Here is a 15,592-nt window from a genome sequence, read left to right as displayed (position 1 = left end):
GCAAATATGGCGGCCTAAACCAAAAAGTGTTTTTTCGATATATCTCGAGAACGGCTTGACCGATTTTGACCATCTTGGTATCAAATGAAAGGTATTGAGAAGCCCTACAACTGTTTAAAACATTCCAAGTTTCAAAAACATCCGCAAGAAGCGCTAAAAACAAAAACAAAAATTGCCTAACTTTAAGGGGCAATATCTCCGAATCACGATCATAGATTTCCTTGAATTTTTGATATGTTGTAGCCTGACTTAATATCTTTCACCAGTCCGAAAATGAAGAAAATCTATGTCGCCGTTTAGAAGATAATAATAAGATAATAGGCCATTTGAAAAATTCTTGAATTTGAAAAGTTTTAAAAGCCATATCTCTTTAACGGTCTGTCCGATTTTGCTCAATTTGGTATCAAATTAAAGGTTTTGCAAAACTCTACAACTTTCTAGAACAACAGAAACCTCTAGAAGCAATCCTTGAGGACAAAAAGTGCAAAAAACTGTTTTGGTAGAACAAAAATCCCACATTTTGTGTTTTGGAGGTGACCTTGAAATGTATCAAAATATATGTCAGATTATATCTTATTTCAATACCTTTCCATAACTACTCAAGAAATTTCTGTAGGTCTAATAGAACTTAAGATATAAGCATTTTAATCTGTCAAATTGCTGAATTTTACAAAAAAATCGACTTTGCCTACTAATACTACTCACAAATTAAATTACAACGCATAGACTGACCCATCCGCGTTGTGGTATACCAACTATATTAACTGGACGCGTTATGATTGACTTTACAATTCGTCTGCTTTTTATTCTTTTGTATTTGTGTTCTATATACTCCATCGCACATAACATGAGCTGGTGAATTCCTCATTAGCCACCAACATCCAGTTGATTATAAACCGTGAAAACGTTAGCATCGGTGTGAACATTTTTCTGTTCTTGATAAAAAGCATAAAAAAAGAGCTGAAATCATGTCGAGTGAAACTACTGAAAAATCCTCTCATCCATCGTGGCTGAATTCTGATTTCTTTTATTCGATTTTGCGAAATAATAAGCACCTTCCGGGAGCAACAGATTCACTCTCCATTCAATCCATTCACATAGAACCAGCCACAAATGTGGGAGACAATTACATGTCCAGTGAGTTTTGAAAAGTTATATTACACAACAAGGGGCAATAAACTGATGAGTATGTACTTACCTACATAGTAGCTCCAGTGAAAGTTTATTTAATAGAATAGTTTGATTGCTATTTTTCCTTCTTAATTAAAATTTCTACACTTTGAATTTCAATTTATTTAAATCGTTTTTGTAGCTAAAATAAAAAAAATCATTTTGAAGACCTGAAGAAGGGATCAAAGATCTCCGAAAAAAGAACTCCGTTAAAAAAACAACAAGAAAATCAAATAAAAAGTTTAATTTTCAAAATATTGGAACTACTAACCCTATTTGCCCCTTGTTCCACAGCAGTTATCTTTTTTTCTAAAAACGTTTAATGTCTACTTAATTATTTTAATTGTTTCATTTAGGTATTTACAGAGTTCTTATTGAATATTCTCTCGCAAAACATGGCGATCGTGAAAAATTGGCACTTATTGTGAAAATGCTGCCGGATTCTGAGTTAATGGGAGATTTTACAGATAAATACAATGCATTCCCCAAAGAAATTCTTCTTTATGCAAAAATAATTCCGGGTTTGGAGGAGATTTGGCAGAAAGCAGGGCATCCCGTTGAATTCGGCCCAAAGCTCTATTTCAGCTCAGAAAGTCCAAAAGTTCTAATTGTTATGGATGACCTCAAGGCAAAGGGGTACCGAATGATTCCGCGACAGGAGGGATTGAGTTTGGAACAAGGAAAGGTTTTATTGACCAAATTGGCCAAATTTCATTCAGCTTCTGTAATTTACTACGACGAGGCGAGTACTGCTAAATTGAATAATTTTTATTTATGAATGAAACGAAACTTTTGCCCGTTTTTTTGTTGTAGAATGGACCGTATTCTGATTTACTGAATGAGGGACTTATTCGAATGGAGCTGAAAGATGATTTGGAGATATATTACAACTCAATGTACGATGGTATGATGGAAAGGATGGAAAGTTGGGATTTTGCTGAACCTTATCGACCAAAATTAGTAAGTTTTCGCATCTAGAAAAGTTCACGAGACAGAGATGAAAAATAAGCTTTTAAAGCTAAAAAAAAACCTTTCATTTCACAGAGATTGTGGAAAGATAGAGTATTTGACTCAGGCTACAAAATAATTCAAGCTGAAAGCGATACATTCAACGTCTTGAATCATGGAGATGTCTGGAACAACAATTTAATGTTCAAATTCACCAACGATCGTCCTGAAGTCCTCTTTGTGGACTATCAGCTTTGTTCTTGGACATCACCAGCTGTTGATTTCCTTTATTTCATGGTTAATGCCATGAACACGGATGTTTTAATTGAGCATTTCGATGATATGATCAAATTCTACCACGCAGAGCTTTCGAGCAACTTTGAGAAGCTTAAAAAGCCCGAAAAGATTCCTCCGTTAGAGGACATTGAGAAAGTTATTTATCGCAAAGGTTTCTTCGGGGCAATGATGCTAATTGAAACAGTTCCAGTCATTAAGTCCAATCCAGACTTGGAGATGGATATAGAAGCAGTACTAGCGGGCGATGAAAAAGCAATAGAGATGAAGAGGAAGCTCTATTTTTCAGAAACATCAACGAAAGTTTACGAAAAATTGTTACCTTTCTTGGATAAGAAAGGATTTTTAGATATTGCTCTGTAAAATCTGTTGGGTGTCTTTAAAAATAAATATATAAAAATTTAATAGAAAATTTGAGAGTCCGTATAAAACCTTCGGTTTAACCTTTGGAATGCGGAGCGGGGTCGTTGAACGACCCCAGCGCTATATTTCGTGTTATATCTCCATAAATATAAAAGATACCATTCCCATCTTTTGGAAATAAGTTCCTTGGTTATCTGAGGAGGTTGTGTAAAAATTTCAGCGCAATCCGACCTCCACAAGAAAAGTTATTAAGAAAAATGTAGAAGAAGGGAATTCAAAAATTGGTGTAACGGCCATGCTGCGAAAAATTTCTTAGAGCATAAACAACATAAAACATAATTAGAAGCATGTAAATGTGCAAAACAATAAAGAATATTGTTTGGAACACGTTGCAGGAAGTGAGGGGAATGTGGGGAAGAGTGAAAAAAGGAATGTACTGGTAAGTTTCACTTACGGGCTGTGATTCTTCCTTCAGAGGTCAGTCTAAGTGTGATATTTGATATAAGTTTGGTGGTGCAAACTCTGGGGGAAGGCTAACTCGCGCATTGGCTGTGATTCGTGGCGCGAGTCATCCTTCCCCAGAGTTTGCACCACCAAACTTATATCAAATATCACACTTAGACTGACCTCTGAAGGAAGAATCACAGCCCGTAAGTGAAACTTACCAGTACATTCCTTTTTCTGATTAATCCATACTCTGCAGCTATCTATTAAACTTTGCATTTACATATATTTTACTTGACCTCTGAAGGAAGAATCACAGCCCGTAAGTGAAACTTACCATGTACATTCCCTTTTCTCCTTAATCTGTACCATGTAGCTATATATATATTTATATTTTACCGTTATATTTTACTTTGCATTTACATATATATTTATATACCTTATATATAAGGCGCCCCGCTTCGCGGGGCGCCAAATAGTTAGCGTACTAATTAAACATGCAACTATATATATTTATATTTTACCGCTATATTTTACTTTGCATTTATATTCATATACCTTATATATAAGGCGCCCCGCTTCGCGGGGCGCCTAAGAATTTGCGTATTAATTAAATAAAAAATTAAAACCCTTATATCTTTTGAACGGCTGCATAGATTTTCTTAAATAACCTGTTGTTGGAAAGGTCTTGACTTCAGCTATAACATACTGAAATTTTAACGATATGCATAGTACAGTTTTTGAGATATTTAGACTTAAAAATTTTGGATATGCAAAATATTGACTTTAGCGCCTCTTGCGGTCATTTCTCGAAATTTCAATGTTCTAGACATTTGTAAGGTTTTACGAAACCTTTCATTTGCACTTGAGTTGATCAAAATCGGACCAGCAGAACCCGAGATATTTAATGCTAACTTTGGAAGGCTATATCTCGAGAACGGCGACATAGATTTTCTTGATTTTTGGCATGAAGCTAGATAATGTAGTCAACTATAACATACTGAAATTTCATCCAAATCTATCGTACAGTTTTCGAGATATTCATCGAAAACTAATTGAAAATTTTGTTTTTGATTTTTGGCCCTCTAGCGGTCACTTTTGAAACTTCGGATGTTCTAGAAAGTTGTAGGGCTTGCTGAGAGCTTTCATTTGAGCTTGAGTTGATCAAAATCGGTCAAGCCGTTCTCGAGTTATAGCTGATTTTCAATGAAAAATTGTGGCGGCCATACTGACTAAACTGCTTGACCGATTTTCGAAAATAAGGTATCGTTGGAAAGGTCTTGATGGCCCCTACAACATATCAAAATTTCAGATTTTTATCTATTACAGGGGCAGAGATATAGCGAAAACAAATATTGGGGGTGTTCCAAAATGGCGGACGGAAGGGTGGGGGGATGGATTTGACCTCATAATCTGATTTCTTCCAGTCGATATTTATACTTTGCCTTTTACCGCAAGTCTCTATCTATTACCGTTCTCTTGCAATTTAGCGTTGTAATCCGGACGGACGGACGGCCGGCCGGCCGGACGGACGGACGGCCGGAAAAGTTTTTTGGAGCATACGTTTTTTGGAATGTGGGGACCCTAATTCGTGCTCATACCAAGTTTGAGCCCGATCGGACAACATTGCATTTTAGGTGGTACACAGAAGCTGTGCTATTCTTTTCTTCGAAAGAATCACAGCTAAAAATAGCAGTTGGGGTTAACTTTCTTGGCAAATTCCTCAAGAAGAAATTGTGAAAAATGAGTGAAAAATGTTTTTCCCTAATATCTTCTTCTACGTGTTTTGTGGTGGAAATTTCTGATGCAAGGGGCAAGAGGACTATATAATGAATCTATAGGCATTAACCCGGCAACTCCAGGTTGTATAGTTTGGGAGAAAATTGGCCTTCTTTTTGGGGTCGTTCAACGACCCCACCTTCGCATTCTACGTGACTACCAAGGCCTCCGCATTCCAAAGGTTAATGGGGAATTATCAATCGCTAAGTGAAGCAGCAGAGAACGTCTCAATTGATAAGAAAATTTATAACAGTCTCATCGTCTTGAAATGTCTAATTTCTGGCTGAAACCAATTTTTAATCATTTCAAATTATGCTTCACGGATTAAACCTAGACGAAATTATCACCCGAATTCTTTTATTAATTCTCTGATTGAGATGAAGTTAAATACTAAAAGAAAAATGACGAAAGGAATTTTGTAGGGAAGACTGGTCTAAATCTGATTTGTTCTCGACGTTATTCCTACGAAGAAAAAAAAATTGTAATATATTTTTTTAAACTAATTATTTAACCCCCCGTTAGCCATAAGGAATAGACAACTGAATCCAGAGGTATAGGTATATTTTGCATTATTGGATAATACTTGTTCTTCTTTTCGCAAAATAATTACAAAAAAATGTAAAACATTATTCGTTTCTTTAGTTATAATTTTCATAGATTTTTTTTTCGATTCAACACATAAGTTTATCGGCAGGTGAGACTGCATTGATCCACCTTGACGTACGGAGGGTTAGGGGAACGTGGCCCAATTCGGACCGCCGCCCAATTGCGACCTCCCCTTTTTCTCGTAAATGACAAAATATTATAAAATTAGTTTCACTACATTATGAAGATATTATAGTAAGGTAATGTTAGCGCCTAAAATAAATTAATTTGGTACACAACAGGGCGAATTAAAAATCAAAATTCATTTTCAGCACTTGGCCGACATTTTCTGATTTTAGAAACTAAGTTGATATGAGTTTTTTTCCCACTATTATGTCTCATATTATACCGCGTTTCTGTAGCTTAGAGGGTCTAGATTATTACTTGATTTACAATTTTTTGAAAGATTTTAGGTATTTTAAGTAATTAAGTGAAAATGTAATACATGCAAAATGTTCTAATTGCGACCCCCAAAATGTTTCAATTCGGACCGTCTATTTCCACCACTCACCACGGTAAAGCTGTCGCGCGTGCGTGTAGTAGTGTAGAAGTGTCTTTCTCACACAGACCGCGCTGTGTTTTGATTTCAGGAAAATCAATATTTTTTTACGTTTCTTGTAAGTTTTTTCGCAGTGAAAATGTTCTTAAAGCCAAAGGGGAATGCAGTTAGTGTAATTTACGCATTCCTCAGAAGAATTTTCGTGGATTTTCTGCGAATTACGTCAGTGAGTGCGCAATTGTCGGTGTGTGTGTGAAATTTCGTGTAGTCACCTCAAGGGCGAAATGTCAAAACAAATGTGGGGAAAATTGAAAATAAATTCTTGATTTTCCGGCTTTTCCGTGTAATTCATGGCGTTTTTCCTATTTATAGTAGTGATAAAAGTGATGTACTAGTGAAAAACCCACAAATTACGGCAAAAAAGGGGGTCGCAATTAGAACACTCGGGGGGTCGCAATTAGAACACCATGGTGAAAAAGTGCAATTTTAGCAACTTTTTTTAATTCGACTATTACTCAGAACAGGTAAGAGTTAGAAGGTTTGCGTCTATAGAACAAAGTTAGCCTATTAAATGACCTTTCCAATGGTACCAAACTTGGAAAGATTTAATTCATTTTAATATGACTTTTTTCAATCCTTCTGAAACAGAATTTAGGGGGTCGCAATTGGGCCACGTTCCCCTAATGCAATTAACTGACTACGTAGAGTATGGAGTTTCATTACTATGTTTAACAACAGCCCAATTTTTCTTCCGCGCTTGCACTTTGTTAGTTTTCACTGCAATTTGTTTTATTTACGACAAAGTTTCACAAATAAAAAGTTTTATAGCATTAATACTACCACAAGTGACGATGCGATTTTTTGGTACATTTCATTTAATCCCGAATAATAATTTTAACAGACATTATGAAATGTTTATCAACCCAAGCACCAGTATACAAAGAAAATAAAACATTTTTCTATTCTATTCTGAAGTGTTTATCAGTCTCATACAAGTCTTCTTTGGGGCAAGTTCAAGGAAGTATTATTTGAGTTTTGTTGCGCAATGGAATTAGACGAGATCTTTTCATTGAAGAATTTAGAATTCGACCTCAAGAACATTGCTGAGGAATTATTAAAGAAAAAATCTCAAAATTTATTATCCTATGATGTGTATCCAGCTGCGGGAAAAGGAAATAATTTTTCAAGTGTTATTCATCGAATTGAAATTAAGTTCCTGGACAAGGATTCAGGAATTGTAACTGAAAAGTTTATTATAAAGGTAAAATAGATTTTTTTCTCACTCCAATTTAATGATTTTTATATGCTAAAAAAAAAGTGATAAATGATCTTAAAGATCCTCCCAAGTGGTGATCGTGGAAAATTCATGGAAAAGCACAATATCTTCTATCGTGAGATTCACGTTTATGATTCAATTCTACCTCAAGTATCAACACTGCTATCACAAATAGGGTGCACCACAAAATTGGCCCCAGAATGCATTACAGTGCTCTCAAATCCATGTACTCTTGTGCTGGAAGATCTTTGCAATTCTAACTACAAAATGCTAAATCGCAGGGAAGGATTAAATTTGGAGCAATCAATGGATGTCCTGGAAAATATTGCAAAATTCCATGCTGCTTCTGTGAAAATTTCCGAAATAAATCCCAAATCGATGGAAATATTATTTGAGAATTCCATTTCAGAGTGCATAAACTCCTTTTGCATCTTCTACAAAACCGGATTAGCATCGCTGAAGGAGCTCATTGAGCAATGGGAAGGATTTGAGGAGATTGCGGAAAAATTGGAAAATCTCCAAGAGAGAATTATTGAGAAAATCTTTGAGAACTACATGATAAAATCAACATTTTGCGTTCTCAATCACAACGATTTGTGGACTAATAATGTTATGTTCAAGTATGATTCTTCAGGAAAATTAATCAATTCGGCAATAATTGATTATCAATTCGTCTATTGGGGCTCACCTGCCATTGATCTGAATTTTTTCCTCTACACTTCAATTGAGGAGGGTGTAAGGAAAGCACATTGGAACCATTTAATTCATCACTATCATAAGATTTTAAGTAAAACCCTCAAAGATCTGAAGGCTACAACAATAGTTCCTAAAGTAACAGAAATCCATGCAGAAGTCATCCAAAGAGGTGTTCAAGGTAAGTTAATTTGCAAATAAAAGCTTAAAGTTTGTTGAATATTCCAAAATATTCCTTCATTTCTAGGCATTTTGGCATGTCTTTTGAAAGCCGCTGTAATTATTGCGCCAGTTGAGAGTGTTGATTTTGGGCTCATCTTGTCGGAAAGAGAAGAAGGAGCGTCCTACAGACGTCAACTTTTCTCTAATCCTAAATACGTTGAATTTATTAAGCCACTAATTTGTGAATTTAACTGGCTTGGATATTTAGACTAAAACATAGCATTAGGACCCCTAAATCAGGTGAATCTTTAATAATTTTTAAATTTCAAATTATGCTAGAGGCAAATAAAAAAAAAATTCTTGAATTTTTCTGATTAGAAGTGCTTTAATATAAAATAATTTCTAGAATAAAATATTATTCCTTATTTCGAATGCGATAATTTTTTAATTTCTCTATTATTAAAAATTTAAAAAAAATGCTTATTACATGTATGTGAAATATTTGAATAAAGCGCATAAGTAGAGAAAATGTTTTTTTTTAGTTAAAAGAAAATTAATCAATCAAAAAGATGTTTAAAATGAATTTTTCTCAAATGAAAACGTTTCATTTAGGCCATTGTAGGTTCAATAAAACTCAAAAGTTAACAAACTTTTGGGTTTCATTGAACTATATGGCTGATAAGAATAAGAATTCGAGCTCTATATCATCGGTTTCAGATTAACAGCTTTTGCAATATGCTCGAACGATATGAATTCAATGCATCTGTGATTTTTCCTTGAGTTTTACTTTGAGTAATGCTTCGATTCCGAAAATTCTTCCACGTACAGAAAGACGAGGAAAGTACGTTTCTATATCTGGTCACATCTTTAAAATCGGTTAACCACAGTCTGACTAACTGATTTGAAAAATATAGACTTGCACCCCAAATGAAGTGTCAAACAGATTAAGCATATTGGTTAAAGACCATCACAGTTCAACCGTTTGTCCGATTTTGATCAATTTAGCAGATTAGCTATAATCAGACCACTACAAACGAATATATAAAAGATTAAAAGGAAACTTTTTTTTAATCAATTTATACAAAAGCATCGATTTTTTTAATATTTTCTCTAAAATTTATCTTTAATAATTTGATTTAATTTAACTGAATTTTATTATTTTAATTAAATAATTGAAAAAAATATTAATCAATAGTTAAATTTCTTTTTAGGGGTGTTATACCCATTTAAATATTTTTTTAAAATATTAGATTTATCTTAATCAAGCCCAAATTTCTTAACATGTCTGTAAGTTTTAATAAAAATAAATCTTATTCCATTTAAAATAAAAAATTCCTGAAATTTATTTAAATAATGTGTGTAGTATATACCCTCTTTTCAAGTCTTGTTTAATAAAAATTCGTCAAGCTAAATTCCAGACAAATATTAAAACAACCCAATTTCCAAGAACAAATAAAAATCACCTACAGGACCATCACAGTTCTTATATAACTAGTACATTGTTTGAATAGCGAGCAATGTATGTACGTCTGCGCATTACCCCAACAAAAAAGAAGATTTCTGTATTGCTTGTATATCGTTCCATTCACTAAGCTTCACCATGTGAGTGTCTGGCAGTGTGCTCGTGGACTTCGCGTTATTTATATTTACGCTTCTCAATTTGCCGATAGCCGGGTAGAAATCAAAGATAATTCGACATAAAAAAGCCAAATTTAATTTCACAACATGAACAACGAGTCTGAGTGTTTCCCAGCATGGGCAACGAGAGATTTTTTTGAGGAAATTCTTCAGAATTATCTTTCCGGCAGCCAAAATCACAAAATGCTGTCGTACAGTGTAAAAAGCTCCCAAAGCGCCGGCTATGCTAGCGATATGTTTTTTGGTGAAATCAAATACACAACAAAAGAGTCTGACGCCGAAGGTCAACCTCTTTCCATCATCATTAAGGTTTGGGCGAATTTCGCAATGTTCTGCAAAGGTGTGTTTGTTATGTAATACGATGGTCAATCAACAGGTGAAGCCGGTGAGTGAAATGAGACGAACTGTGCTCAACACAATGTACAGCCGAGAAATAATCATTTATCGGGACATACTGCCGCAGATAAGGCGACTCTTAAATGAAATTGCTCTTCCCACTGAAATTGCACCACGTTGCTTTATAACGAAAAATTCTCCCACTACATTGTTGGCCCTTGAGAACTTATCAGCCCCACAAATGGGATATAGTTTTGCCGATAGACGCAAAGGTTTGGATTTTAATCAAACAAAGGGTATTTTGGGCAAATTGGCTACATTCCACGCATGCTCCATCATCATAAATGAGCGGGTAATAAAAGGGCCATTAGATTGAATTGTGAATTAATATTTAATTAATACGCACAATATGTCCTGCTTATTCTACGCAGTATCCACACTTGTTTGTACCCTTCCACAATCCAACCATCTCACACCATCCAGACCAAGAGAATTTTGTGATTTTTTTCCAAGTCGGCGTACGAGGTTTGCTGGCGGAAGTATCAACATGGGAAGGTCACGAGGAGATGACGAGAAAATTAACCAAATTGGAAGCAACAATTGTGGACAAAGGCGTCGATGTGTACAAATGGCACAAAAATACCCTCAATGTGCTCAATCATAATGATGTATGGACGAGTAATGTGATATTCAAGAATAACAAGGATGGCACCCCCGAGGACACCCTCCTACTTGACTACCAACTCTGCAATTGGGGTTCACCGGGGATTGATTTGAATTTTCTCTTCTACGGCTCTGTCCAAGATCACGTACGACGACGCATGTTGCCTCAATTGCTGCAGTTTTATCACTCAGTTATGGCTGAAATTCTGACTAAATTAAAATATTCCGGAAAAATTCCTTCTCATGATGATATTGTGAATGAAATGACAAAAACGGGCTTTCATGGTATGAAGCTTTTCATGCCAAAAATATATATTTAGGTAAATAACTTAATTCCACGTTAAATTTATAGGTGTTAACGCAGCACTTTGTCTCAGACCAATGGCAATGATGCCGCCACGAGATAACATGAAAATGGAGTCTTTTCTGGGGGATGATGCTGAAGGTGTAGCCTTTAGGAAGCACGTGTATGGGAATCCAGACTACAGGGAATTTATCGAACCTCTTCTACAGGAATTTGATGAATTGGGGTACTTTGACTAAATCTTTTGTATCGATGTAGGTAAAAAAAAAGGAAATTCGGAAAATTCTCATAGATATATTTTTACATACAATTATTATAGTTCTTTAGTTTAACCAAAAATGTTTGGTTTACCCCACCAAATATTGGTCTAAATATTTTCAGAGGACTTTTCTCAGTCAGAACGTCTTCTTTGGCCTCTTTTTCATGAATTTTATGCATTTGTATATTGAAAAAACAATTAAATTCATAAATAATTGGAAAAATATAATGTTTCACGTTTGGGACAGAGTATGCCCCGAAAAACGCGAAAGGGTTAAAGGCAAAATTTAATGAAACATAAATTTTATATGTGTCTAGCTAGGTACTTATCTATGTTTAAAATTTACAGCTGTTTGCAGCGTCTTAATAATTCTTTTGCGACACAGAAATGTAAATTCTTTTAATATTTTTTCTTGCAGAATTTTATTTCTTTATTTTATATGAACTTGAGCTCAATTACTTCTTTCCCTTATCAATCTTCTCAGATGTAAATTTTACAATTTTATTTATTTACAAAAAGTCTGTGTAAAATGCTTGTTTAAGGTGTTCAAGTTAAGATATCCCAGAAAATTTTATAAATGTAAGGAGAGAATTAAAAAAAAAAAAACAAAATATTTCTCGAAAATATTTTTAAAATAAATGACCAACAAAAACTAGAAAAATTTAATATCTTATCATAGCTTTTCCTTAAGGGAAAATTAATCACATCAAAGCTACTACATATTTTGCTATATGTACGCCTGCCATGTATATAATTAAAGAAAATGTACTGGTAAGCTGACCAAGCTTACGAGAGCTGTGTTTCTTTCAGTGTACCAATAATGTGAGAGCAAACTAGAACGCGCATTAGTTTAAATACGCGCAAAGTCGGGAAAAGTTGAATAGTCATACCCTAAGAAATGTTTGGAAGGCCATATCTCGAGAACGGATCCATAGATTTTCATAAATTTTTTTTTGTTTGAAAGGTCTTGAAGTCAGCTATAACATATCGAAAAATGAAAAAAATTTATGTCGCCATTTTCGAAAAATTCGAGTTCGAAATTTTCGAAAACTTTGTTTTTGACTTTAGCGCCTCTGGCGGTCATTTCTCGAAGTTGCAATGTTCTAGACATTTGTAGGGTTTCTCGAAACCTTTCATTTGCGCTTGAGTTGATCAAGATCGGACTTGTAGAACCCGAGATATGACATGCCAACTTTGGAAGGCTATATCTCGACAACGGATCCATAGATTTTCTTTATTTTTGGCATGGAGCTAGATAATATGGTCAGCTACAACATATCAAAAAATGAAAAAAATTTATGTCGCCGTTTTCGAGATATTCATCGAAAACTCATCGAAAATTTTGTTTTTGATTTTTGGCCCCCTAGCGGCCACTTTTGAAACTTCTGATGTTCTAGAGAGTTGTAGGGTTTGTTGAGAGCTTTCATTTGAGCCCGGGTTGATCAAAATCGGTCAAGCCGTTTTCGAGTTATGGTCGATTTTCGATGAAAAATTGTGACGGCCATATTGACTAAACGGCTTGACCGATTTTCGAAAATGAGATATCGTTGGAAAGGTATTGACGGCCCCTACAACATATCAAAATTTCAGATGTTTAGCTATTACAGGGGCTGAGATATAGCGAAAACAAAATTTTGAGGTTATTCAAAATGGCGGACGGGGGAGTGGGGGGTAAAATTTGACGTCATAATCGGACGTCTTCCAGTCGATATTTAAACTTTGCCGTTTACCGCAAGTCTCTATCTATTACCATTCTCTTGCAATTTAACGTTGTACTACGGACGGCCGGACGGACGGCCGGCCGGAAAAATTTTTTTTTTGGCGCATACGTTTTTTGGAATGTGGGGACCCTAATTCGTGCTCATCCCAAGTTTGAGCCCGATCTGACGACTTTCGATTTTGCTCGGTACACAAAAGCTGTGTCTGAAAGAAACACAGCTGAAAAGTTCTACTTGAGTAGATTAGACTATGTGTACGTTACGTCATGCCCTGATAAGAACCTCCCAGAGTGATTTTTTTCTGCGAATCTATGAAAATGTGAGTTATGAATTATTGTGATTTTTTTGCCACACACTGATAGAATGACAAAGCACATTGGAGGTGGAATACGAAACACAATTTGTCGTATATAAACGGCCATATAGGAGAGCTTCCCTCCATATGAGTTTTAGCACTCGGGCTAGTATATTATAAAATTTAATCTCTCACAAAAAAGGCAACGATACGCGAAAATTCATTGAGAAAAAATGGAGAATGAATTAGTGGAGGAAGTTCCGAGATTTTTGAATAAGGACTACATTGAGGGTCTTGTGAGGAAAATTGAAAATACGGATAATGTGAAGTTGGAAAAGTTTGAGTTGAGGCCAGTGACGAAAAAGGGTAATCACTATGCTAGTGTTATGATACGAATACTTGTGGATTATGTTGTTGAGTCAAAAAATCACAAACATTTGCCACTCATCCTGAAGACAACGTACGATGAGAAGCACGATGAAACTGAGAGCATAAAACTCCTTAAGGAATTCGACATTCATAGCCGGGAAATGGTGATGTACGCAAAAGTATTAGATAACTTCCACAAACTCTTGAGATCAATCAACGACGACACACAGTTTTCAGCTCGAAGGTATTGTGAAGATAAAGCAACCAATACGATGGTTTTTGAAGATCTCATGGTCAGACACTACAAGTGCGCTAATCGAATTGAACGATTGGACATGGCACACGCTAAATTAGCTTTGAAGAAGTTAGCAAAATTCCACGCAACCTCCATTATGTACAAGCAGAAGGAACCCACAGCTTATGCTGCCTTCGGTAAGGCCTTCTTCTCGCGTGATCATCCAGATGCTCGAGATTTCTGCTTGAAGCAATACGATGGGCTCGTTGAACTTCTCTCCGACCTGGATGGATACGAATACTATGCAAATAAATTGATCAAGTTCAGGGATATTTTTGTCGAGAAGGGCATTGAGTTGTATGACACGCAAGAATCCAACTTCAATGTCCTCCTCCACGGTGACTTCTGGTCTAACAACATGATGTTCCGATACGATAGTGCAAATAATCCAGTTGACGTTATTTTTGTGGACTTCCAATTACCATTCTGGGCCACCCCCGCAATTGATATTCTTTACTTCATTCACACCTCACTGAAGGAGAATTTGCGTCTCACCAAACAGAATGAGTTGGTGCAATTCTACTATTACGCCCTAAAAGAGATATTGATTGATGGCTTTAAATACACTGGAAAATTCCCAACACTTCATGAATTTCAAGTCATCATTCTACAGAGTAGTTTACAAAGTAAATTATTGCTCAAATGATGACATTTGCTTATTAATTTTAATGAAAATTGTTTTTATGTTAATTTCAGTTTTTATTTCTGCATTCCTCGTTCAACCAATCATCATTTTGGATGAGAAAATTGAATCGGATATGTTTCTCCTTATGAACCGTGATGAGGCTGGCATGAAGTTCACCCACGATATGTTCCATCATCCTAATACAGTGGAAATAGTGAAGAATGTTCTTCCTTATATTGATGCTATAGGAATTTTAGATTGATCAAATAAAATACAATAATGTGCAATACAATTGAAGAAGAAATTGTTTTATTTTATATGCAAAAAAAATCAAGACTTATTGAAAGGGAGAAAAATTGTAATAGTGACGTCATTGTTTGAATTTTTTTGGGTGTTTCTTAAGTTTTCTTCTTTTCTGTGGCGCCCTGAATAGGGGGCGCCACAAGGGGGCTCTGGTCAACTCCCCCAGTAACCTCTACCCTCGCCTCACGTTAATCTAACAGAGAACTTTGAGCTTGTAGCCACCCGCGACCAAGGCTAAGATCCCACTAACTCTCTCTCTGCACCCATCAGCACTTTTTACTATTCTCTCATTTAATTACTCTCTCAGTGCTCTCCTACATTCTCTTGTGGATTCTTATAAGTATTTTCTCGCCTATTTGAGGGTTTGTAACCTGGTAGGAGAAGCCATTGCCAAGGGGTGGGCAGCCGTTACAGTTACCGCCAATCTAAGGGTACTCACTCTATGAGCAGGTTAATATTCGCTGGATAGTGTGTCGGGCACTACATTTCAGACATTTAACGTTTCTCTTCTAAC

The 15,592-nt window shown here is 35.6% G+C and overlaps 4 protein-coding genes across 4 annotated transcripts in view; 3 read left to right on the top strand and 1 right to left on the bottom strand.

The window, feature by feature from the left end:
* Positions 1-888: 888 nt before the first annotated feature.
* LOC129786954 (uncharacterized) lies at positions 889-8,802 on the top strand. Its single transcript, XM_055822220.1, has 7 exons — positions 889-1,137; positions 1,527-1,912; positions 1,984-2,130; positions 2,215-2,772; positions 7,128-7,403; positions 7,479-8,292; positions 8,359-8,802. Exons 1-7 carry the CDS (start codon positions 969-971, stop codon positions 8,544-8,546), a joined length of 2,538 nt encoding a protein of 845 aa, XP_055678195.1. The 5' UTR covers positions 889-968; the 3' UTR covers positions 8,547-8,802.
* The window catches only part of LOC129792167 (alkaline phosphatase-like), a 531,254-nt gene continuing 519,867 nt past the window's right edge, over positions 4,206-15,592 (bottom strand). The window contains exon 5 of the transcript XR_008750787.1: positions 4,206-4,902. The gene's annotated coding sequence lies outside the window, so the exon portion shown is untranslated. The remainder of the gene's footprint in view (positions 4,903-15,592) is intronic.
* On the top strand, positions 9,718-12,125 carry LOC129792418 (uncharacterized). The gene is made up of 4 exons (XM_055831479.1): positions 9,718-10,220; positions 10,288-10,599; positions 10,679-11,195; positions 11,263-12,125. Exons 1-4 carry the CDS (start codon positions 9,999-10,001, stop codon positions 11,451-11,453), a joined length of 1,242 nt encoding a protein of 413 aa, XP_055687454.1. The 5' UTR covers positions 9,718-9,998; the 3' UTR covers positions 11,454-12,125.
* On the top strand, positions 13,631-15,079 carry LOC129792412 (uncharacterized). The gene is made up of 2 exons (XM_055831466.1): positions 13,631-14,776; positions 14,847-15,079. The coding sequence occupies exons 1-2, from the start codon at positions 13,720-13,722 to the stop codon at positions 15,035-15,037; spliced, it is 1,248 nt and encodes a 415-aa protein (XP_055687441.1). The 5' UTR covers positions 13,631-13,719; the 3' UTR covers positions 15,038-15,079.

The sequence above is a fragment of the Lutzomyia longipalpis genome, chromosome 1, assembly GCF_024334085.1.
Source record: "Lutzomyia longipalpis isolate SR_M1_2022 chromosome 1, ASM2433408v1".
NCBI lineage: Eukaryota > Metazoa > Arthropoda > Insecta > Diptera > Psychodidae > Lutzomyia > Lutzomyia longipalpis.
This window is presented reverse-complemented; position numbering and strand designations above follow the sequence as displayed.